Below are 25,689 nucleotides of genomic sequence, written 5' to 3' on the forward strand. Positions count from 1 at the left end.
GTCCTGACAAAATACTCCAAAAATTATTTATTTTGAATACCATGTAATACCGGGTATTACACTTAAACCCAATTTGGAAGGTGAAACATATCATGCGGATCATACCTTTAATCACAATTCTGATCATGAGGAACAAACAAATGACCCTGAGATTGAGGAGGAACAAGCTAATGCTCCCCAACAAGATCTTAGTGACTATCAACTAGCCCAGGATAGGAGCATAAGAGTGGTAAGACCACGCTCTAGGTATGCTTATTTAGATTTAGTGTATTGTGCATTAGTTGCACGAAATGAATTGAGGGACAGTGAGCTTTCTACATATGAAGAGGCTGTCAACTCTCAAGACAATAACAGATGGCAGCAAGCCAAGCCATCGATGAGGAAATGGCCTCTCTTGCTGTAAATGGAACATGGGAATTGGTTCCCAGACCAAAGAATCAAAAATTAATTCAGTGTAAGTGGTTGTACAAGCTAAAGAAAGGTATGTCTTCCTCTGACCCAATTAAATACAAAGCAAGATTAGTAGCTAAGGGTTTCACTCAAAGGGAGGGTATAGATTATAATGAAATATTTTTACCAGTAGTCAAGTTTAAAACTATTCGTTTAATGCTTGTTGTTGCTATGCATTTTGATCTAGAACAGTTAGATGTTAAAATTGTCTTACTTCATGGTGACCTAGATGAACAAATATATATGGTACAACCTGCTAGATACATTGATTTAATTAAACCTTAACATGTTTGTTTATTAAAGAAATCTTTGTACAGCCTAAAACAATCTCCTGGATAATGGTACAAAAAGTTTGACCATTTTGTAACATGAATTAGATTTGTTAGGAGACAATATGATAACTGCTTCTATTTTACACTCTCAAAAATTCCTATTTATTTGTTGTTATATATAGATGATATCTTGTTAATTAGCAAATCTAAGTAAAAAATCAGTGAATTAAAATCTATGTTAAATACGAAATTTGACATGAAGGACTTAGGGCATGCTAAGAAAATTTTAGGAATGAAAATAGAAAGGGATAGAAGCAATTTTAGTTTAAAAATACATCAACATGATTACTTGTTAAAGGCAGTACAAAGATTTGGTATGAATAAATGTAAACCTATAACAGTTCCCTTAGGTTGATATTTTCTCTTATTAAAGTCACAATGCCCCACTTCTAATTCTAAAATCATTACAATGGAAAATATACCATATGCAAATGGAATTGGAACCATTATGTATTCAATGATTAGTACCAAGCCTGACCTTGCTTATTCAATATCCTTGCTAAGTAGATTTATATCAAACCTTGGGAAACCACATTGAGATGCCTTGAAATACTTGTCAAGGTACATTAATGGTTCTGTTAATATTGGCTTATGTTATAAAAGAAGATATGATACACTTGATCTTGTAGGATTTATAGATTCAGATTTTACAAGGGATAGATGTTAAAAAATATGATCGGATCATACGCAATAGAAACAAAATTTGATTTTATTTGGTATCACGTTTTTTAAATCTTACGATTAAATCGAAGACACAAAACGAAAATTACCTTGAAACGAAATCTAATTTCATAGTTGATAACCTGCCTGATATCTTCCACGCGTGAGATGCCAAGTCGATCCACCAGAAACGGCTAAGACTTCAAGAGACTTGAGAGAAAAAGACACACGAAAATTTTCTCTAAAATTTTCGTTTTTGATTCAATTAATTGATCTCTTGGATTCTGGGTTTAATGTCATATTTATAGACAAAACCCTAAAACCCTAAGTGCTATTGTACCAAGCTTTAGGTGCAAAAAGCTCAATCCAACTTGATAATTAAATAAATAATTATATTAATTATTTAATTATCCTTATTTATCTAATAAATAATTACAGTTATAATTTAGTAATTCCATAATTACTAAATTTGCCCTTTTTCCTTTTTAAAATGATTTCTATTGGGTGAGACTTTCTGGGTTCACAATTAAATTGGCAACGAGAATTAGTTAATTATTAATTCTCATAAATCATAAGTGAATCTAGGAATATGTCATAATTACCCAATTTAATGTAAAGCGAGTAATGTGAATTTTATACTACAGTGCCCTACAATACAGTCCCCCTATCATCATATATCCCAATGAGATATAAAATCACGGTCAGCAAGTCAAATCTCTCGATCTCGTCATATGACCAAATCCAATAATCACACTTGACTAATATGACACAACCTCTATGGAATCTAAATTCCATTGTCATATTACCTTGGCCAAGGATTTATCGTCAAGTGACCACTGGATTGCATAAGATATCCTCCTCGTATATCTCGAGCTGATGGATTCCATATTTGATGCATACATACCTCGTGTGTCACTGAACTAGGCACATAGATACGTACGGTTATCCCTGATTAGGACAACCATATAATATCGTTGATATCCCAATCCACCAACACGCAAATATCCATGTCATCTCAGGTCTAAGGACTAATGCAAATCCGTAGTTAATATTGAATCATTGACCCTGAGATAAAACCCATGTGATTCAATATTGACAGTCTCGTTCAGTGAACTCGTTCCTATAACGAGCACCCACTCATTTTCCTTCTATATCTCATACAGAGTGGTATGAGACCCACCAATCTTATCTTTCGGTATCTTATACCGAACAAGGAGGAAGACAATATGCCGGCCTTTACGAGTTGCTAATTATCCGGGTTAGGAACTCTATGGCCAGTAACATATTTATAGTATAACCTATTGTGGATTATCCGTCTCGATTATTCTTAACAATTAAGAATGGTATCCACTCCTTATTATACTAAAGGATATTTGTATGTTTAATTCAAACCATATTGCAATTTAAATTAAACATAAAACTTGTCATTAAATAGAGTTTAAAGAATTATAAGATCAACCCCTATTGTGTTACTAGAACTGGTCTTAAGGGCTTATATCTAACAATAGAGATTCCAAAAAATCCACTACAACTTTCTTTTTTACGTTGGGAGGAAATTGCATTAATTGGAAATCACAATTGTAGCCTCTGGTTGCATTGTCTTCCACTGAGATAGAGTACATGGCTATCACAGATGCCTTTATAGAAGCCATATGGCAACAAGGCCTCCTAAATGAAATCAATTTGCTCCAAAGAAAAGTGGTGGTATTCTCAGAAAATCAAAGTGCTATTCACCTCTATAAAAATCTTGTGTATCATGAAAGGATTAAGCATGTGGATGTCAAGTATCACTTTGTTCGAGAATTGGTGATAACTGAAACTGTAAATATCAAGAAGGTATCAACTGAGGATAATCCAGTTGATATAAGGACAAAGGCTCTAACTGTAACCAAGTTCAAGCACTACTTGGGCTTGCTACACGTTGAAGTTAGTTGATCTAACAACCGACATGAGCTATGATGATGGGAATTATAGCATGTTGCATTATATCTGGGGAATGGGTTCACCCTTCACTTGATGCTTCAAAGTGGAGATTATTGTGTGTGGTGAAGCATCAAATGATGTCATTTGATGGAGGGTAAAGTTGGCAACCTCAATAGCCCAATTGGGCACTTGATGGATGGCCACTTAACAACCATCAGCGGCCTCTGCTCTGCCCGATGCTATTTGATTGTCCTTTGGCCTTTTTTCTATTAATTGTGTTTTACGATCAATTCATGGCTATCGATACTACCTTTCTTGGATCCAATCTTAGCTGCTCAAAATCACTATATATTGCTATAGTGCCCCGAGATTATGGAAGCATGTAAAAAGAAGAAAGAAGACAGAGGAGGATAGATCAATCGACAGAAGGTGGGTTTGGTGATCAAGGGTTTCTCAACTCTCCTTGTTCATTCATCCTTTTATGTATTCTCTGGTTCTTAGGGTAAGCTTCTAATTTATATTTTATGATTTAGAGGTTGTTTTGTTAGTGAACCATTGATATACAGTGAGTGTGAGAGTTATATGTATTGAGGGTGTATCTATTTTCTCCAAATAGTGCAATGAGCTCTTTTTGTCGAAGCACAACGTGGATGTAGCCCTATTTCGAGGTGAACCACGGTAAAAGTTTGTGTCTCCTTTTCTTTTCTTTATGCTTGCGTTTTTATTATTTGCGTAAGTTGTGTGATTGCCTTCTATCGGAAGTGTTTATTGGATTCTGAGAATATCTGTGTTGCTTTGTTTGAGTCTTCTACTCATTACAACAAGATGGAAACATAAGTGTCCATAAATCTCATTTGGTAGCAAAAGGTTTTAAACAACGATATGGTATCAATTATGATGAAACCTTTTCACCTGTAGCGATGCTAAAATCCATTAGGATTCTACTTGCCATTGTTGCATAACATGACTATGAGATTCAACATTTGGATGCCAAAATGACTTTCCTTAATGGAAACTTAATTGAGGACGTGTATATGATACAACTAAATGGTTTCGTTTCCAAGGAAAACAATAATAAGGTATGCAAATTGCAAAAGTTTATTTATGTACTTAAGTAAGCCTCCAAAAGCTGGAACATCAGGTTTTATGAGACAATCAAAGAGTTTAATTTATTAGAAAGTGAGGATGATCCATGTGTATACAAGAGGATTAGTGGGAGCATCGTTGTTTTCCTAGTATTGTATGTGGATGATATACTCTTGATAGGAAATGACATTCCTAACTTGCAAAAGGTGAAGGATTGGCTCTCCAAAAATTTCTCAATGAAATACTTTGATGAAGTAACCTACATACTTGTCATAGAGGTCTATAGGGATAGATCTAAAAGGTTGCTCAGACTAAATCAAAGTACGTACATAAATAAGATACTAAAGAGGTTTAGTATAACCAAGGTAAAGAAGGGGTTCTTGCCTGCGTCTCATGGTGTTAATCTCTCTAAGGACACGAGTCCTAAAATGTAACAAGAGAGAAATAGAATGAGTAAGATTCCTTATGCATCTACTGTATATACAAGGATAGATGTCTCGTATGCTTTAAGTGTTACGAGCAGATACCAAGCTTGTAATGCCTTACTTTTTCGAGTGTTAAATAGCTTAGGAATTTTGGGAATATTTTTTTTTTTCATAAAATCATTTCCCGACAATCCCGTTCTACCTCCTCAGCATACCAAAATAAGAATCAATAAACTAAGGCTGGTAATCATCATAAATGCGGAAGCAATAATCAAAACCCGATATGGTATATAATTGAATTCACTTAATCATATCATAAGAATCTATACCATCATATCATCAAACACTTAAATACATGGAGACTTAACATCAAGAGATAACAATTTAGCACCTTAGATACAATTGACGACTCCTCATAAATACATTAAATCGTAACGATTATACATGATCATCAATATAGCACAATCCTCTAACCATGACCGAGAACATGTCTTGAATCCTCACGAAGTAGCATATACCCGAACAACTCGCCGAACCCATCGGCCACGTCATCAATCATCCTCTTTCCATAGCTGCAAATCCTAACTGGAACGTTTGAATGTTCCAGGGGCATAACCCATTAGAAGATGAAACTTCTAGTGAGGGTCCAAAAACATATATATGGATGCATGATGCAATAACATGAATAAACATTTGTCCTAGTGTAACTTCCCTGGCCCACAAGCCTGACACGAAATTCTAGGCAGAATCTTGGCACCTCCGGCAAGATAATCCTAACGTTATTCTATCAATTGCCCTTGAGGAATTACGGCTACACTCTTAGGGTGACATCCCAATCCCATGCACGAGTTTCAATATGACAATAATATCGTGTCATGCATACATCATGACTTTTCATGTAGCAGTATATGAACAATATAACGAAAATGATCATAACATGCGTAAATATCATGCATAGAAAGGTAATCATATCGTATATGGGTTATAGGGACAAAACCACTCACAAAACCATACTTAGGATAGGACAACTCACATTTAGAGATAAACTCGAATTTCTAAATGTGTGCCCAACCTCGATTTTCGTGCCAACTCTCGAAAGTTGCACCAATCACTTTTTCTCGAGCACATAAATCATAAAAAGCATATTTAATCACTAAATATCTAAATATTCCATTTTTTTTCATTTTTTCTTCATTTTCTTCCATTTTGCCTTCTAAAAATCCCAATAAATACCCTCGAGACTATTTTCTCAAATCTCTTTCCACAACAATTCATAATATCCAAATGAACTTCAAAAGAAAATTACTGAACTTACCCGAATGTTGCATTTTCACTCAAAACGAGGTTGTTTGGTGCGAAAATTGAGACATCAGGATGGCAAATACCAAAACTTTTTGTACAAACCCCCATAACTTATATTTTTGAATTTTCTAACATTTTTTTTCAGATTTTTCCAAGGCCCCACGCTCTAGGGCGACTAGCGGCGCGTGAAGGCCAGCGTATGCCTGCTACGCGCTGGTCGTCTTCTCTAGCGACGGCACACCAGCGATGTAGGCTAACTCCACCGCAATGATCTCCTCAACCAGTCGATCCTTTTAGCACATCTTAGAGCTTGAACGAAGCACCGGAGGCCATCAACTGGTAGTTTGAAGTCTCTGATCGACGGTCAGCCTCCCTCTTTCCGGCAACCTTTGAAACACCATTAAACCTTAACCAAAATACCTCAAAATGCACAGAAAAAATCCTTACCTCATGGGTAACAAAAGCCCTTTATTCCCATTTCTCAATTCGTTCGATAAAGCCCTCGATTTGAAGCTTCATTTCTCCCTATTTTCAGTCATCGCGAAACCCCTATTTATAGGCATTTTCGAACTTTCATACACCCAAGATCGACCAACCCATGTGCCTTAGAGCTTAAACCTACCATGGATCGACCTCAAATCGACCTTACCCAACCACAAAAGTAAGTTACAGGCTGGCAACAACCTGACCGAACTTTCGATCAATTTTCTTGCTTTTTTGGCCAACCCAGTGGCCGTTGTCAGCTCTTGCCTTTACAAAAGATGCTCCCTCGACCATTCCTCGTGCAACCCCGTGGTCCATTTTTTCCATTGCCGATCGGAAAGGTAGTTGATCGGTTTCCTATTGGCCAATCTTTTGGTTTATTGCACTTTAACCTCTTAACTTTTGGCCTTTACCTTTTTGGCCCTTTTCACTTAACCCCTCAACTTTTCATAATTGCAATTAAGACCCTTAAGTCCTAAAACTTTCATTTGACCCTCGAGGATTCCGAAAAAACATCATTTCGGCCTCCCTTTAGCAATTTTAAAAAATTACACTTAGGCCCGAATCTTCATTTTGGCCTTAAACCCTCTTGTTTCTTCCTAAAACCTCTGAAGGGTTGTTTCTTATGAAAAATCAAAAGCCCCTTAAGCTTCCATTGACTTTCTGAAAGCTACCTACGATAATTCAATTTTGTAGCCTAAATAGCAGTTGCATTTTAGCTGTACCAAAAATTATTCCCGATCCAATTTCTTTTGATACCATAAATCGTATCTCGGGATACTCGTTAATGCCACATCATTTTCCTTTGGCATCTCGGCTCCAAGGTACTCCCTACAATCGATTCGGTCATCCATATAGTAATAAATTACCCTTATACCCTCCATTTATTTGAAAATTCTTTTTTTTCCCCAAGATAAATAACTCTTGAGTCCTATAGAATTTTTTGGGTATTACAAAGCTGATCTAGGAGAGGGTGACTAGACGATAGCTAAAACCATTCTTAAGTATTTGAGAAGAACTAAGGATGCCTTTATGGTATATAGAGGAGAAATTGAGCTAGTAGTAAGGGGGGTTACTGCAATGCTAGTTTCCAATCAGATAAGGATGATTTTAAATCCTAATCTAGTTATGTCTTTTTCCTTTATAGAGCAACAGTGTAACGACTTATTAGTGGTTCTAGGGTGTTATTAATATTTTCACGTGTTATATTGTGTCATTATTTGAGCAATGTGTTGAAAATATTTTATGTGTTATGGAAGAGGCAAAAATAATGAAGATAACATTATGTTTGAAAAGTCAAAGTTGGTAAATGAGATTATGTGGAAAAGTTAAGAACCAAGAAGGTTGAAAAGCCAAAAACTAAGATGGTTGAAAAGTAAAAAAAAAATTAGGTTTGAATTGGAATTGGGCTATTGGTTGTGTGTGTATGCATATACATATAGATGTATTCATGTTTTATTAAATGTAGAAATGTATATATAGGATTGTTATATGGGTGTGTGTGTGTATAAAGTGGGGGGAAAAATTTGGAAAATAGAAAAGAATGAGGCAGCAGGTGAGCTTGGTGTGCTACCCACTCCCCCTCCCTCTCCATCTTCATTATTCTCTTCTTCTTCTTCTTCCAGCCTTCTTTCATCCTCTCTCTCTCTCTCTCTCTCTCTCTCATTCTCTTCTTTCTTTTTCTTTTTCTTGATTCTTCATAGCTTTAAGAAAAGGGAGATCGTAGTTTAAAGGGTTGCTTATTCGGTTCGGTCATCAAGAATCTCTCAAGAAAGTTCTCTTCCTCTTCTCCATTTTAAATGAAAGTTCCTATCTCCTTTTCTCCATTTGGAAAGTTCTAACTCCTCTCTTAGTTCTAAAACCTTGAGTCATGAGATCTTAGTGATTTATTCATGAAAAACTCCCTATTTCAGAAAAGAGTTATTGAAAGATGTCTATGTAGAAAGCATTGTAATTCTTAGTTGATCTTATTAAGACCTTTTGGAACTTCAAATAGGGTTTGTTCCACCCTATATTTTTCAAAGGAATAAGTTTTCTTGGTTAGGATTAAAGCAATGCAAGATTTGTTGATCTTGTGTGCATTTGTTTCGATTTCGTCTTCATTTCTCGTGTTTTTGGGTTTAAAAAGTCAACTTTCCTAGTTTAGGAGTTGGCTTTAGTATGTTGGGAGTCGACTTCTCCAAGTAGAAGTTGACTGTCCAAAAATTGGCTCTCGACTAGGTCGGAGCTCTCGGTCAAGTCAACTAAGGCTATGTAAAAGTCGACTTTACATGCCAAGAGTCGACTTTCCATGCCAAAAGTGGACTTTCTAATCTAGATGTTGAAAAATTGTTATGCATTTATTATTACTAGAGAAATGGTTTTAGTGGAAAATATCCTTTTTGTTAATCATCATAACACAATTAAAGGTTAAATGGTGCAAGTTAGCTCAATAGTCTTTGGGAATGGTAATGTATCCATGGGCATAAAATGGGCAAGACTTGCAATTTTACGTGATGTTATTGAAATTCATTGAAATTGTCTATGTAGATTTGATAAGGAGAATTTATTAATAAACCATGGGTGAGCATGTGTTGGAATTGTTTAAGAACTTAGACGTGTGTATGTGATCATGTTTGGAATGCCTAAGTGTAGCATGATAAATATTTACTCATCTGTTATTTTGCGCAGTGGCTATGTATCGTGTGGGGGAAAAAGATATCCAAAATAAACTCAGTAGGCACTTGCCTAGCACTAGGAAGAGCTTTGGCTCATAATGCTGGCCTGGTGGAAAACCAGTACATGGGTGGACAATGGTTCACAAGTTAATGATAAATGATATTGCTATTGCATTGGTATCTGATATGTTATGTGTGGGTTAAGGGTCATGTATGAATAATTGAATGAGTACATAAATTTTATGGTTCTAAGAGGCATGGCATGGCATGGATAATATGATGTGGAAAATGCTGAATATATAATGTGATATGGAAAATGTCGTGATATGACATGATGAGGTAGCAAATCATGATAATGGTTTATGTAGTTGTTATGGGTAATCTATTCTACTTTATTTCCTATTATTCATGCTATTGATTTATAATGCTTTTCACTTGCTTTATATTATACTTGCTGAGTGGCCGGCGGCTGTCGAACCACTCCAGATTAGATATCTATGTATCTCTTCTCTAGTTTGTAGCAAAGTGCACCCTAGGTCGTCTCTCACAAGGAGCCTCACTTTCTTCTACCAACAAGGAGAACCAATATAAACAACAGTTTGTTTAGGGGGGGGTTTGACAGAAAACTAAGTAACAAAACAGAAAGACAAGGATAGATGAAAATCAGTAAATGAAATGCAACCAGCTGTGTATTTGTCCCCTCTGTGAAATCTTCCTCATCCAACCTATAAATCTTGGCTTGTTAGATGTTTTAATCTCCGGATATCAAACTTAAAGCATCCCCAACAACCGTCCAAGGATTAGAATGATTGGAACAACAAAATGAATACAGAAATCTCTTATAAATAAAATGCAACCATTCACTCTCTATTCAACCCATCCGGAGCTATGCAAGAACAACCATTCAAGCACATTATATTCATTTCTGAGATGTTATACCAACCGGCTACAACACTCTGTTCTCTTAAGCATTTAACAGAAAATGAATCCATGCAAATTCACACAAACCTGCCATGAACTCCATGCATTCGAAAATCTTCTCAAACTAAACCAAATGGAAATGAATAAGATTAAAACAAACAAACCAGGTTTTTGCAGCTCATCTGGGACTCAGATTCCACACGGGTTCAAGATACACAACCAATTACAATAGCTCTAGCCTTTCATTACAGCAAGGAAGACAAAATGGAGACAAAATGGAGACAAAATGAAGAAAATAGAAAAATGCTAACAACAAGAAAAACGGCCAGAATCTCCTTCTTTTTTTCTCCTCTCCCTCTCCCTGGAAATAAGTGCTAAGAGGCCTTAAATACATGGCTAAGAAAGGAAGAGCTAGGAAGGCTAGGGTTGGGCCTAGTCCAACAAAAAAGAGAAGAAACGGAAGAGAGATAAGTGAGCCCAAAACAGCAAAATCGAGCAGCCCAAATCTGCTCCTTGAAAGTGAGCCCAAGCTCCTTTAGATGAGTCCCACAATTGCCCAAGGCCGGCCTACCCTTATGAAGTCCGAAATGAGCCACTTCAAGTCTTTTCCAGCTGCTTCTCTAGCCCATCCAATATTCCCTAAAGCTAAGCAAGCTTGGATCCATAGAAGTAAGATAGAAAATAGTGTAAGGACGATTTGAAGTATAATAAAATAGAAACCATGAAAGATTAGCAAAAATTACTTCAAATGGCGTAATAAGACTGAGGTGAAATGCCAAAATATAGCATAAATATGCATGCTATCACTGAGCCTTGTGGCTCACTCTTGCTTTCACGTCATTCCACGTAAGGGAAAGACAATAGTCGAGGGTGAGTCCAGTGGAGCTAGAAGTTAGAACCCTTAGGTAGTATGTGTACAAAGATGTCCCAACGGAAAAGGTCCTTAAGGGTTTGTTTTGAGGGTAGATGAGAATAGTTTATTTTGTATTTAAAATTTTATTCCCCTTTGTTTTGGGAATGTATGGGCGATTAAGCCCTAAAGAGATTTTTAGATGAAGGATGATGTAATTATTTATTTTGACTCCTATTGTTGGTGAGCAAGCTAGGTAATATATTATGTTGAATTTTATCTGTACTAATTTTATGGGGACCTTCTCTTGGATTTCTATGCTAGTAGGATTTGTAGGAATGGGCCCTTACAGTTTTGGTATCAGAGCAATGTTGGGATGAGATGAGTCTCTGTACACATAAGAATGTTGGGTAAAGTTAGAGTCATGTTTGAAAGTTGGATGTGAGTTAAGGATTCGTATTCTAAAGGTTTTGGATGCTGAAAGTAGAGAAACATCTTGGGACTATGGGGTGCAACTATAATGACCCATTGAGTGGGTTATAAATGTTAATTATATTTTTATATAGTGTGTTGCATGCGAACCTTATTTGATGAATGCCGAAAATAACTTATGGGTTGTTGAAGAGGTTAACTAGTAAAAAATATTTTATATGGGGTCTAAGAGGCAAGTTAGTGGGAATAATATGTTTGAGGACATTGCATGTGAGTAAATTAATGTATATGTGTAATATTAAAGCATAAATTGTGTTATAAAGTGGGTTTGGGCCAAGGGTTTAAAGCCCAATGGAAGTGGTGGGTTTAAAATAATTCCATGGGCCTAATATGAATTGGACTTTTAAATGGGCTTGGGCCATGTATAAATATGGGTTTTATTTAATGAGATGTATGTATTTATATATGTATATATATATATTGTGGAAAATGAATGAATATGAAAATTGGTAAAGGCAATGAAAATGCAAAATGTCCAGAGAGGGCTTATATGCTATGTGTGTGTGGGAAAAGTTAAGGGTAAAATAGGAATTTTCAAAATAGAATGAATATAGAAAAGAGAAAAGAAAAGGAAAATATAAGCAAAAGACCATTAAAGGCATGAGTAAGTTAAGTGTGTGTGTTATGTGTGTGGGGCAAAATTGGAATTTTTGGGAGTGGGGGTGGTTGGAGAATGGAGATGCAGCCCATTCTCCCCCATGCCTCTCATTTCTTTCAATCTTCTTCTCTTCCTCTCCATTTTCTTGCTTTCTCTCTTGGAAACCTTTCTTCATATACTTCATCATATTCTTCTTCCCTTCTTCTTCCATTAATTATGGTGGAACCAAGCTCTCAAGGTGGGTGGATTTTGAGCACTTGGAATGCTTCTTCTTCTCTTTGGATTTTTCATCAAAAGACAAGCTTCATTCTCCTTTTCTCCTATCTTTTAGTGCAAAGTATATCCTTATATTTAATCAAAGCTCTTGTTATTGTTAGGGACCCACAACCATGTAGGGTTCGATTCTACCCGATTTCAATCCGCAGAGACACAAGCGCGATCTCCTCCAAGTCGGTCCACACGATCGATCATTCCACGAATGCCTCAGTTGTGCTAGCAACCCTAGACGCCTTTTGAGAGACACGAAATTTTTCCTATCTTTTTCTAGCTTCTTAAGCGGCATATAAATAGAGTTTAAGAACCCTAATCACGCCCTAGAAAAAACCCTAAACATTTTAGGCCCAACCCTTAATCATATTGGGCCGACTCTCCTTTTTAATTATGGAATGGGCTCGATCTAAGTATGTGACCCCTTAAATCCACCATTAGACTATATGTAGGGCCAATTCTATTGGGCTATATCAAGGCCCAACTTATTAGATTAACTAAATTTTTTAATTAAACTAATGGGCTCCGTAATTAACACATCTCATGGCTTCTTAATTAAACTCTTTAATTAATAGTTTTAGAATTAATCAAATTAATTCTAAAACCCTACATATCATGGTTAACATTTAGCAACATGCCATGAATACCTAGCCAACGATGAAAAAATGTGAACCTTTTCAATTGCAATTACCGTGCAGTAAAATCCTTTCATCAATCTATGTCCCGGTTGAATTTAGGGTATGATTTTATACATTCCAGATTTATGACTTAATAGGTGAAATCAAAACACCTTTTGATTTCCACCTCACCTTGGCCAAGGATTTCCTCAGTCATGAAATCATCGGAATACATAAGACATCTTCTCATCTTGACAATAAGTGATGAATCCTATTTTGACATTCACAAGCCTTCATATGTGATAAGGCCACGCTCAGTGATAGTTTGTCAATGACTCCATTAGAATCCAAAAAAGCACCAAAGCGTAACCAGTCAAATATAAGACTACCATGATATCTCAAGTCTAAGGATCAATCTGCACTATTGCAACACAAGAATTCCAATTCGACATTAAACAATAACCATTAGGAATTCTGTAGCAGGTCAGTTCAATGTACTTATTCTTATAATAAGTACCCACATATATGTACTAATATCCTCACACCAATGTCCATAAAACAAGACATTCTCCTGATTGAGCATGCATCATATGTGCTAGTCTATCCGAGTTATCAGTGTACAATCCTAATAACTCTATGACTAGGAACATTTAAGATCAAGGCTTATAAGGAATATGTTTCATGATCGTCATCTCTAGGCACGACTATATTCCATGAGCCTTTTTGATCTATGGACTTTGTCAAGTATGGATTGCAATAAATAATGACAACAACCATCAATGACAAATAAAAACATAATGCCTTGCAATAATAATTGATTGAAGATAAAGAATCATAATGTAAAGTATGATCAATTACATAAAAATATAATTGGCTTGCGGGGCATAACTCTAATAGTTATCATCTCTTCAATGGTAGTTTTTGAAAACTTGTAGTTAAATGTATTAATTTTGTGTTTTTCTCAAATCTTGTGGATTTCCTTCAAATGTGTCATTGAGTCTTGTTTTGGTCTTTATGGGGTTTGTTTTCCCCATCTTTTATTCAAGGAATGGCAACTTGGGGTTAAGGTTTTATCTGTGGGTGTTTTGGGTGTTTGTCGTTCATGGATTTTCAATTTCGTGTGTGTTTAGTCGACTATTCAAGCTGAGGAGTCGATTGAGCAATAATTGAAAATTTTGAAATAGCTAAAAACAAAAACTTTGATTTTGAAACATAATATGTGCATTTCGAAACTTGCTCAAACAAAAACTTTGATTTCAAAACATAATCCGTGTATTTCAAAACTTGCTCAAACAAAAACTTTGATTTTGAAATATAATCCGTGCATTTCGAAACCTAATTCTCTTTCATTATATGGTGTTAAAAGAAGTCAAGATATATATATATATATTCCAATTCGAATGAAGTTATATGCATGAAAATGATGTGATGTGGCTAAAAATCTTAGTGGGTGAGTATAAGCATGTTGTTGTCGAGTATGTTAAGATGCTTGAATGTGTATGCATGTGTTGTTTTTTAAAGAAGTTATAAGTGACATTTCAAGGCTTCTTGTTGGAAACCACTATGTGCATGCAAGAGAAAGACACATAGATGAAGGTGAACAATGGCAAAACAATGACATTAATGACCTTGGCAATGGAGAAGAATGGTGGCAAAGTTTGCTATGAATCACAGGCTTCAAATTAAAAGATTTGTTGTTGACATGCAAGGACGAATCATGGCATACATTTCCCTTCTTTGGCGATGACAAATTTGGCTTCAATTTGGGAATACAATGAGTTGAGATTAGGGTTAGCGTTAGGATTAGGTTTATGCTAAGCTTTGCCATCATTTTGTTTTCCCTCACAAAAGTTGTTGTCACTATTGATATGCCATACGATTGCTATTGCTCTAATATCATTTTCTTCCTTCACAAAGGTCTTTGACGTTGTCTTTTTGTGTTGTAACATACCTTTCGTGAGGTTTCCTCTGGAGGGCATTCAGAAGAGTTCCCTTGGAGAAGTCAGTTTGGGCCCGGAAGATTTCCCTATCTTAGAAAGGTCTTTGAGAGCCTTGTTCCCCAAAGACTTGAGCAGCCTTCTAAAGGCCCTTGAGGTACCAGTTTCCACAAAGTCCAAGATAGTCTTCTGAAGACCCTTTGAGGACTAGTTTCCCCAAAAACTTAAGTAGTCTTCTGAAGACTCTTCGGGGACTTAACTTCCTTGAAGGCCCAACTAGGCTTCCGAATTCATTCAAGGACTAGCTTTCCTTAACGCTTGGTATTCTCGAAGCCTAACCCAAGGGTAGCTAGCTTAAGTAGTCTTCTAAAGACTCTTCGGGGACTTAACTTCCCTGAAGGCCCAACTAGGCTTCCGAATTCATTCAAGGACTAGCTTTCCTTAAGGCTTGGTATTCCCGAAGCCTAACCCAAGGGTAGCCGAACTCCCTCACTCGAAAGGTTGTGCCACGTGCCTTCATGCATCTGTGCCACGTGTCCTAGCCTGTTATGTGTCCCAATTCTTCAAGGGGTATAAATATCCCCCTACCTTTCATCTTTAGGATCCTTTTGAGAAATCCAAAGACCTTTCCTTGCCTCTTTTGTGCACACCATTTCCGAAGAGTCCTTACACTTCTGAAAGCACTATCCGTATCACATTACATCTTCATAACCCTTTTAGTATCATGGCATTTGACTTAGATATTAGAGGACTCGCGTATGAGAGATCCCCATATGTCTTTTGATTGTCTTCTTCCTTATAGATCGAAAGACTTGAAGCTCTCTCAAAAACCCCTTCAGAAAACTTTTCTACAATTCCCTCAAAAAACCTTTCCGCGACATCAAAGACTCGAAAACCTTACTGGAGCCACCTTTCTGCAGGACCCTCTTTGGATAACCTCTTTTGAGCAGACCTTGTTGTTTTGCCTGGCCCTACCAACCTTTTGCTAAGGTTGTCAGAAAGAAATAAATTTTTATTATTGTATTACAGCAACAACACTCTTATACCCTTTCAAGAGAGTTTTCTCTTCTCTTTTATCTCTTTTCTTTCTATTTCTTTATCTGTCTAAGTGGTTGTAGGCGACAACCCTTGAGGTGCCACTTTCCAAATAACAAAATCTACTCTTTGTTTTTTTTTTTTTTCTATTTTTAATTTATTAACTAGGGAAACTAGGAGAATTAGTTGTTAATTTAAACTAATTTGGTTTTAATTAAAACTATGTTCGTACAAGGGGCGTAAGTGCATAAGATTTAAATCATAAAAACTTTGAAAGCCAATTTTAAAGTACAGAGGAGTTTTTATGCAAAAATAACCTAAATTGCAAATGTGAATTCAATATACCGTTTTGAAATAATTAACATGTAATTTATAGCAAAACAAGGTAAAATATGAGTTTTCAAAAGTCAAAAGGGTGATCTTTATAAAAAAAAAATTTAAAGAACTTGGGAAACTTAATTTAGCTTAAGATAATGATTTTTAATTAAAAAATAGACTAAATATCACGAACAGAATGGGATGAAATCCACATTTGGCTCTTGCATTCATATCCACGTTTGGCTCCTTCAACCGTATGATCTAATTTCGAATCTTTGTGTAACTGCAAGAGCCGAATCTAAGATTTCACCCAGTTGAACCGCTGATATCGGACTCGGACAAAAAATCCCGGTAGTTGCAGTTGGTTGGTGACGATGAACTCCATAGGGACGTCGGGTGGAGGAGGGAGATCATGGGCCTCGACGACGTCGGTGTCGGCGTCGGTCAAGAGAATACAAAAGGAGATGGCCGACCTCCACGCTCATCCACCTTCCGATTGTTCTGCTGGCCCCAAAGGCGACAATCTTTTCCACTGGATCGCCACAATCATTGGCCCTCCTGGTAAAATTCCGTTTCCCGTAAATTCTAATATTTGTTTGCTCTATTGTGCTTTGCTAGATTCGATTCTGCTCAAAATTTTTGAAAATTCTATGAGAACTTCGTGGGGCTACTTTGAAATGCTTCTAGGAGACGAGGTTTTTCTTTTACAATGCCTATAGTGGCCGAGAACTCAATTTTCATTTTCGTATTGTAGGTTTTGTTTACTGATGCTTATTATGCAGCTACAAGAGAAAACCCAAGTATTTGTGAATGAGTTTTTCGTCTGGGCAGTTGAGGAAAATTATTGCACTTCTTCGATGTGCACCTTGAAAAGTATTATTAAGTAAATAAAAATGGCTAGAAGTTGGACTTTATATGGATTCTGATCCATTTTTTCTATGGCAGTGTTTTCAATTTAAATTTTATAGCATCTGTTTTCTATGTTAACTATCAGTATTAATTAGATTATATTGTGCAAATTGCAGTTTCTTGATTTATTTTTTTGCTGCAGAATCCTAATCTACAATAAAAAAAAACCATCACTGGGATAATATGGGAGTCACATTTTTTAAATTAAATAAAGTCTGCCTGTCAAACACATGCTTTTAGGGGTTTGAAACATTTTTTAGGGTTTTATGTCATTGGATCAGAGTCTAAAATAGGAATCCAGAGAAAGATGGTAAATGAGGGAAATTTCCTCTAGTTGTCCACTGTCCACATTGGTAGTTATGATATCAAGAGGCCCTCACGAAATTATACTGATTTCCTGGTTAAAATGAGGAGAAGAGAGTGTGGAATAGAGGACATGAGATGAAAGAGAAACAAGGTAGAAACAGAGAAAGTGTTACACATTGTGTGATTGGGCTTCTAAGGGAGAGGGCGTTATAATATTTTTCTTCAAACTTGTGAATCTCTGGAGCTTCTTGAAATGAGGGAATGCTGTAATATTTATACCCCTTCGTAGAATGAAAAAATCTTGAGAGACTACTTGTTAACACATAGCACATTTCTTCTTGTGAGTTGCATCAACAAGGTTGTGTCATCTTCATCTCTCCTATTGCCTCAATTCTAAATTTTGCATATTCTCCATGAACTATCAGTTTTGGATTTAGACATTACCATCAAAGATCTAAAGTGAGAAATCTTTGATTTGACACTGATGAAGTTCTATTTAGTTATTTGATTTTGTCATTTCCCTTCTTATTGTTGGAATCTATTGTCCTTAAATGGATGCTTAATGTGATTATGACATATCCAGTTTTTATCCCACTATGTGGGGTCGGCTACATGAATTATAGATTTTCATGTATTTTTGTCTTTTGTCATATCTTTATTTAGGCCCATACACTTCATATCAAACTTTAATATCTCTCTCAAAATCTTATTGGATCTGCCTCTACCTTTTTTTTTGACTAATTGTTCCATTTCATCAACTCTCCTCACTGGAGCGTCTCTTGGTCTTCTTCTCACATGACCAAACCATTTTAGTCTAGTCTCTCTCATCTTCTCCTCGATTAGCACTACTCCTACCTTATTACGAATAACTTTATTTCTAATTTTATCTTTTCTTGTATGACCGCACATCCATCTTAGTATTCTTATCTCCGCTACGCTCGTCTTAATGTGATTGTACATATTTATATCCTAAAATGGTATTTTCAATTTTATTGTGGCCTTAATTCAATTAAGTACATATCTTGAGATGTTTTCATTTTGTTCCCTTAAATTACTCATTAATGATGTTGCTATCTGACATAGTTCCATCTGTTTTATATAGGAACACCATATGAAGGAGGCATATTCTTTCTTGACATAACTTTTCCGAATGATTACCCATTCAAACCTCCCAAGGTAAGCTTAAGAGCATCAAAAGCCACTGCAAATTACCAACCGTCACAGTTTCCTTCTGTATCCTTGAAGATTAGATATTTTTAAGTTAAGAGTTCTGGAACTAGTATGACATTGCATTTAGAGCCTTAAGTTATATGTAGTTCCAGCAAAAGCAGACTTTTCTTTAAGGTTGAGAACTTTGAGGGCATTATGATGAAATATATGCCTTTTCTAAGTTGCCTATTAACGAATTACATAGCTTTACTTCCTCAGGAGATTGTAAAATCATTTAAAAGTTAAACTAGGGATTGCTATTGGACCCAATTTGAGTCAACATCCACCTAAACTCACCCCAAATTTCTAGGTTTAAAACACAGCAATCTGGTAAGTTAGGTAATAGGTACATGTAGGACCCAAAATTATTACTTGATTTGGGTTTGTCCATCCAAACATGGTGAAAAAAAGACACAAAATAATGTGGTATGCATATTAGAGAATGATTATAGAGAAAGAAAAAGAATTGCCCAAAGAAAATTTATCTAGAGTCATTCATGTCTATTTCACAACTGGGGGACTCAATACCACGATCACAGAATAGCAAAAAAAAGGTAAGAGCTGCTAGGGTTTTATCCACAGTGTCTTCTCTCTGTTCCCGGTTATAGGGGAGCATGAAGAAGACCATCATTGAAAACCTAATCACTGTTTATTCCAAAACATGGTGTCTATGAGTACCTAATCCTTCTAATATTTCAATTTGGTGATAACTATAATCATTTCTGGTTAATTTTGTCACAACTTATATGTTTATTTTAAGGATTTAATATGATTTACTTGAATTTGAAATTATGGGATTCTTCTAAGATAACTCTTGCTCAAAAGGCTCTGCATGCAACTTCTTGTTATTTAAATTTTGCCACCATGAAGGGGCAAAAGTCGGATTGGGCCAAAATAGGGTCAGCTCACAGCGGCGTTAGGCACTAACAAAGGAAGGTTGTAGTGTGAATGGAAATGCTCTCAATTCTCTGGTTTCTTGGTTTTTGGAGATTCTTGTTTCTTCTCCAAAGCTTTTCTGATCTTTGGTTGTTGAATATTTGTAGTTCTCATTTTCTTCTTTTCTTTTGCATTGAGCTTGGCCACTTTTTAGTGATTTCGTGTTGTTTGTCTATCCGAAAGAAACAAGTATGGTGGGCTTTATTTGTCATGTAGTATACATAACCAATTAACTGGAACTGTTATTCTTTTCTATATCTCTTGTTCCTTTCTTTATTTTTTAATTCTAGGTTTAGAGCTGCAGGTGGTATTCAAAACTCGTATCTATCACTGCAACGTTGATTCAGCTGGCAATGTTAGTTTGGATATTTTCAAAGAAGGTTGGAGCCCAGCTCTGACAATCTCAAAGGTGCTTCTAGCAATTAGAGCTATTTTCACAAACCCTGACCCCTGTAAGCGTTCTTCTTAATGTGGTTCTGTTTTCCTTTCACCTTGTTATTTATTTTGCATTTTTCACTTTGGAGCCTATTAGAAGTAAATATCTATGTTCTTATATGCATTTTCATTTATAAGCTTGTATGATTTTCTTGTTGCTCACTCCTTAAGACGAGGACTTTTGGTTTTCCTCGCTGGACGACTAGGGCATATGTGACAATTTACGACAATAATACCCCATCATTTTTTTACCCCATTATGTGCGGTCGGCTATATGAATTCTAGCTTGCTAGTCATTTCTATAACTCATCATACCTAAGTGTCTCCACCAAGTTTTTCTTGGTTTTCATTTATCTCTTTTTTAAATACTTGCTCCATTCCATCCATTTTTCTCATAGGAGCCTCAATAGGAATTTGTCTTACATGATCAAACCATTTTTGTTGCATCTACTCCAACTTTATTATCAATAATCTCATTTTTTAAATTTATATTTTCTTATATAACCATACATCCATCCATGGATGTGGTGATGCTTGCAGATAATCCAGCGGTTGCTGGCATTGCCCACTTGTACTTGGCAGATAGATCTAAACATGATGAAATAACCGCAGAGTGGACACTGCGATTTGCAAGGTAAAATTTGATACAGCAGCATCCAGCTCTAGGATTTCACCCATCTATCTACCACGATGCTACTATGCAAGCTAAATGGAGTCTCATCTGTAAAAGCAATCCCCTTGTTTTGCCTAGCGATCCCACCATCACCATGTACAATCAATGACATCTATGTTGCGACTTGCAAATACTCAGTAGGCCTTTTGTTATGCTGCTGCTGCTTCTCTGTCGTTGTATCATTGTCGTCTTCAAGGAGGAAGTTGGTACTTCTTGGTGGCAGCACCAATGTTCCAACTTAAACAACACGCGTTCTTTATCTTGAAATAATTCATGCAAGTATTTCTAGATTTTTGTGTCTCTTTAGGTTTTATTAATATGTTCTGCAATCAACAGACAGTTCGAATATAGAGTGAACCCAAGTGACAGATTCGATTTAAAATTTATGAGCCGACATCTGAATCGAATGCATGTCTAGATGGGCTGAAGTACACGGACCAAGAGCAAAAAAACTAAATTAATTGGGAAAGCTACAAGGAACTATTGGAGAATTATTTTAATAAAATGAAGAAATGTTGTAATAAGATGAAGAACGAAGAAGCCGCACAGCAATTAAACAATATGAAGTTGGAGATTAAATATTCCCAGGCCATAACCGAGTGGCCACTCGGCCAAGCAAGAAATTAAAATAAGAAGCTGGGCAATGGAAGTGAAGCCTTGCACATATATAATATAATATTATAACTACACAGATTGAATGGGAGAAGATGGGAAGCAGCAAGTGAAGAATTGGAATTAAGGGGGAGGAATTGGAGGAAGCAGAAGACGCACGCCGCAGCGCGTTAACTTAAGCCGAGTGGCCACCACTCGGCCATAATCGAGTGGCCACTCGGCCAACGACATTAAAATATGAAGCTTGCACTTGAAGATTAAATCAATTTAAATAATGTAAGGAACTTGACGCTTGGCAATTGAACAATTGGAGGAGCAGTAATTAAACAATTAAATAATTGAACTTGCAGAGCTTGGAGATCAATTGACAATTGAAGTTGTAGAGACCAATTAATTAACTGAAATGCAAGCAGCCGCAGTGTAAGCACACAAGTAAAGGCAAGTGCTAAAAGGATTGTTTCGAGTCGAGTATTTTGGGAAAATAGTTGATTGTCGGTAAAAGAAATCTAATTTTACAACGATTTAAAAATAATTGAGATAAACACTCTTTATGAGAAATTTCATAATAAGCGTCATCCATAAGCGATAGACGTCATGCATAACAATTCTAGTCCTAACTAGATTAGAAATAATCAAGATAAATGTTATTTATAAATAATCTTAATTTCAAATTAATTAGAATTACTCTAAACTTTTCTATACATAGGAGACATGCCTCCTCATTTAAGTATGCTTACTTTGATATTGGAATTTTACTTTTGCGCTCAAGCACTCAAAGACCGACTTAAACATTGGAGGGTTTGCGCAGAAAGAGTCTCTCGCGCCCCTCACCATTTGTTGGTCTTGACAGATCTCTAGGTTCTCTAGGGCACTCGGTTCTTGGAGGGCACTCAGTTCAAGGAGGTTCTAGAGAGGGTAGTTGGTTCAAGAAGGGCAGTTGGTTTGTTCAAGAAGGGCAATTGGTTCAAGAAAAACACTCGGTTCTTAGGGGCACTTAGTTCTTGAAGGTCACTCGATTTTTAGAGGCCTTTTGGTTCTTTGAGGTCTCTCGATTCTTTGAGATCTCTTGGTTATTTGAGACCTCCCAATCATCAGCAAGCAACCGTTCACCAACATCAACAAGGCATCATCCCTCAACGCCACCAGATTATTTTGGGTCTTCTGATTATTTTGGACCTCCTGATTATCCTTGTTGAAGAACGTCAAGATTATTTTTTTCCCACCTTATAAATCTATTGTTGTATTTTGGTAACAATAGTTACAAATCAGTTAATTTTGATGTTACACCTTTTTGTATATTAGTTTTGATGATAAAAAATATCTATTAGCTTAATCCCTAAGTCATGAGTCAAGGTTGTTGTTTTCAACATATATCAATTTCAATATCAAGTATTACTTTGCGAAAATGAATTCCAAGTATCGAGGTTTGCAAAACCTTATTTTTTCTAAGTCTTAAAGGTTAGCACCTTATAAGGGAGATTTATAAAAAAATGTTTTCTTTTTAGAAAACTATCTCCCAGTATTTCGATAGCTAATATCTATTGGTGTTAAAATGATTTTTAACGAATTTTTCAAGAAATAGAAAGTATATATTTTGGAGGTGGTAAAATCGCAAAATCCTGAGTTTGTAATAAAACAAAAATTCTATTTTCTTATTATTATGAATTTTGATTTTTTGGATATTTTTATTGAATCCAAATAGGGAGTACTTTCTTATTTACATTTATATATTAAAATAAATGGAAGGTAAAATATAAATAAAATATAAATAAGTTGTGATGTATACATACTATGGATTGTACTGTCAAGCAAATCCTTTTGAAACTCTTTCATGTTTCTATGCATGTTTTGAAATCGCTTTGAAAAGATTTTCATGTTTTCTAAAGTGTATATGTTATTTCGAAACATCCATGTAATGCATTTGTTTCAGGTTTTGGACTATGTTTCGAAACCTATATATCATGTTTTGAAACCTCTAACAGCAGATCATTCAAAACCGAGATGTCTGTGTGCTGCACTTTTATCTTTATCAAAATATTTTTCAATCATTTGATTAATGCATTCTCCATGCTATGAGATTCAAATTTGAATTTGAATGTGAGTGTTTTTAATTAATCATAGTAAGCATAAGACTTTGTCTCCCACTCAATATTGTCTCTAAGTGCAAGTTTAGCTGGAAAGGTTGTATGTTTCAAAAAATGAGAAATATATTTCGAAACTTAAGTGTAAAATTGTGATGTTTTGAAACCTGTATGCAATGTTTCGAAATCTACTTTTCTGTCTTGTCTCTAACGGCTATAAAATGGCTAGATTTCTATCCCTTGATATAAATAGCAGGTGTTTGAAGACAAGAACAAGTTTCTAATAAGAGAGCACACACTAAAGACACATACACAAGCACAAGTGGAGATCAAAATGTTTATTCAAGCTTTCAAAGAAGATCTTTTACAAATCATATTCTTGTGCATTGCAAGTGTGAAAGGAGAAGCAAGTGCAAACAACGAGTCTCATCTGTTCAGCTCTCCTCACCTCAAGCTAAGAGGTTTGTGCAGCCATTGGTAAGGCATTTCATTGCTATAAATTTCATTGAGTTGTAAAGATAATTTTTATTTATCTTGTTAATGTTGTAAGGTTTGAGTTTAGCCTAAAACTCATTGTGATGAAAGATTTGAGTTTAGCCTAAAACTCATTGTATAAGGTTTTAGGGTGAACCGTAGTAAAACTCCTGTTGTGATTGATCACTAGTAAAAGTGATTGAGATTGAAAAATCTTTCAAGTAGGTAAGCTTGAAAGTAGTGGACTAGGCAGGGTGCCGAACCACTATATATCTTGTGTGCAATTGTTCTTTCGTTTTTGTTTATCATTATTGCCTATTGGTCATGCTTTCAAAAGAATTATTTTCAAAGACTAAAATAAGTTTCCTTGAGCTTAAACATAAACATATATTTGATCTCAAACTTCTTTGGTATACTCTTACTTATGTAAATTATCTTTGTCAAAGATCATTATTTTGAAATACAAACCAAAAGATTTACAATCTATATTTCGAAACTAGCAAAACAATGAGGTATATTTCGAAATATATATAGTACATTTCGAAACCTACTTAACAAAAATATTTATTTCGAAACATATATCCTATATTTCAAAACATAGCATTCTGTCATCAACCATTATTTTAATTATTGAAAAATTTATACGAATCTCAATTCACCCCCCTCTTGGGATATATTTGTCATCATTAGGATCAACAAATTTATAGCTCTTAATTCAAAAACAAGATATTAGAGAGAATGGAGAGGGGGACAACATTTGTGAGCTTTTTAATAAGAACCAACCTTTTTATTAATGTTTTTCTAGAAATCTGCAACCATAAGGAAAACAGAAAAGATGAAAATTTGAAGAATTTGATCTTCGGTTTGATAGTGGCTACAAATAAAAGTAGATAGTCAATTGTTGATATTTTGGGGCAAAAGGGTCGTTTAAGTAAAAATAGGAAAGGTTTTACATCATATGTAAAAGAAGTTGATCTAAAGGTGATTCTTTGTAGGTAAATGTTGATATTTTGAGAAATTTCTATTTTGATTCAATGAGAAATAAATTTGGTAAATTTGGTTCAATGATGATGACTAAAACAAATGGAAAAATTCTTGAGTTTATCAAAATTTTAATTGAGTAATATATTCAAAATAATCGAGTATGTGAGGGATCAACAAAGCTTTCAAGTATAAGATAATTGAGTATGTTAATTTCGTAATCGAGTAATCCTTAGTGTGTTTTGAAAATAATTGATTAAAAATATAAGAATAATCGAGTGAAGATGAAAAGTACTTGACTAACTAACCCTTGTACTCGGGTGTGTAATACAATTTTCTATCATCTTCAAATTAATCAAGTAAGGAATTTTTTTAATCGAGTAATAATTAGTTGTACTCGAGTGAATCTGCTTTGTAATCTAGTAATCTTGAGTTAAAATTGATAGGCATCTTTTTACTCGAGTGAAGTATTTTGTAATAGAGTAATGTTCTTTTTATACTCAAGTAGATATCTTTTATAATTGAGTAAACATAGGCTGAAAATAGGATAAATCTCTGGATTTAACATTTAATTGAGTAATAATATGTGTACTCTGTTAGTGTTAATGCCCTAATGCTAGATTTAGATGGCATCTGGCATTTATATTTATGGGACTAATGATGTAATACTTGTAATATATAATAAAATATATTTTCATATTTAAGGTCATATCTTCATTC

The 25,689-nt window shown here is 35.3% G+C and overlaps 1 protein-coding gene across 2 annotated transcripts; it reads left to right on the forward strand.

Moving 5' to 3' along the window:
• Window positions 1–16,545: 16,545 nt before the first annotated feature.
• LOC127793570 (constitutive photomorphogenesis protein 10) lies at window positions 16,546–21,111 on the forward strand. 2 transcript variants are annotated; one of them, XM_052324334.1, is made up of 4 exons: window positions 16,546–16,914; window positions 18,671–18,744; window positions 20,018–20,122; window positions 20,689–21,111. In XM_052324334.1, the coding sequence occupies exons 1-4, from the start codon at window positions 16,728–16,730 to the stop codon at window positions 20,752–20,754; spliced, it is 432 nt and encodes a 143-aa protein (XP_052180294.1). In that variant the 5' UTR covers window positions 16,546–16,727; the 3' UTR covers window positions 20,755–21,111. The 2 variants fall into 2 exon arrangements, with proteins under 2 accessions (XP_052180294.1, XP_052180293.1); XM_052324333.1 differs by having other exon boundaries at window positions 16,548–16,914; window positions 20,018–20,165.
• Window positions 21,112–25,689: the final 4,578 nt, after the last annotated feature.

The sequence above is a fragment of the Diospyros lotus genome, chromosome 1, assembly GCF_014633365.1.
Source record: "Diospyros lotus cultivar Yz01 chromosome 1, ASM1463336v1, whole genome shotgun sequence".
NCBI classification, from domain to species: Eukaryota; Viridiplantae; Streptophyta; class Magnoliopsida; order Ericales; family Ebenaceae; genus Diospyros; species Diospyros lotus.

Excerpts from the sequence above, each read along its gene's own strand:
- LOC127793570 (XM_052324333.1), top strand. The coding sequence starts at position 16,728 with ATGAACTCCATAGGGACGTCGGGTGGAGGAGGGAGATCATGGGCCTCG. Across the intron at positions 16,915-18,670 it reads CACAATCATTGGCCCTCCTG|GAACACCATATGAAGGAGGC; the intron begins GTAAAATTCCGT and ends TGTTTTATATAG. Across the intron at positions 18,745-20,017 it reads ACCCATTCAAACCTCCCAAG|GTGGTATTCAAAACTCGTAT; the intron begins GTAAGCTTAAGA and ends TTAGAGCTGCAG.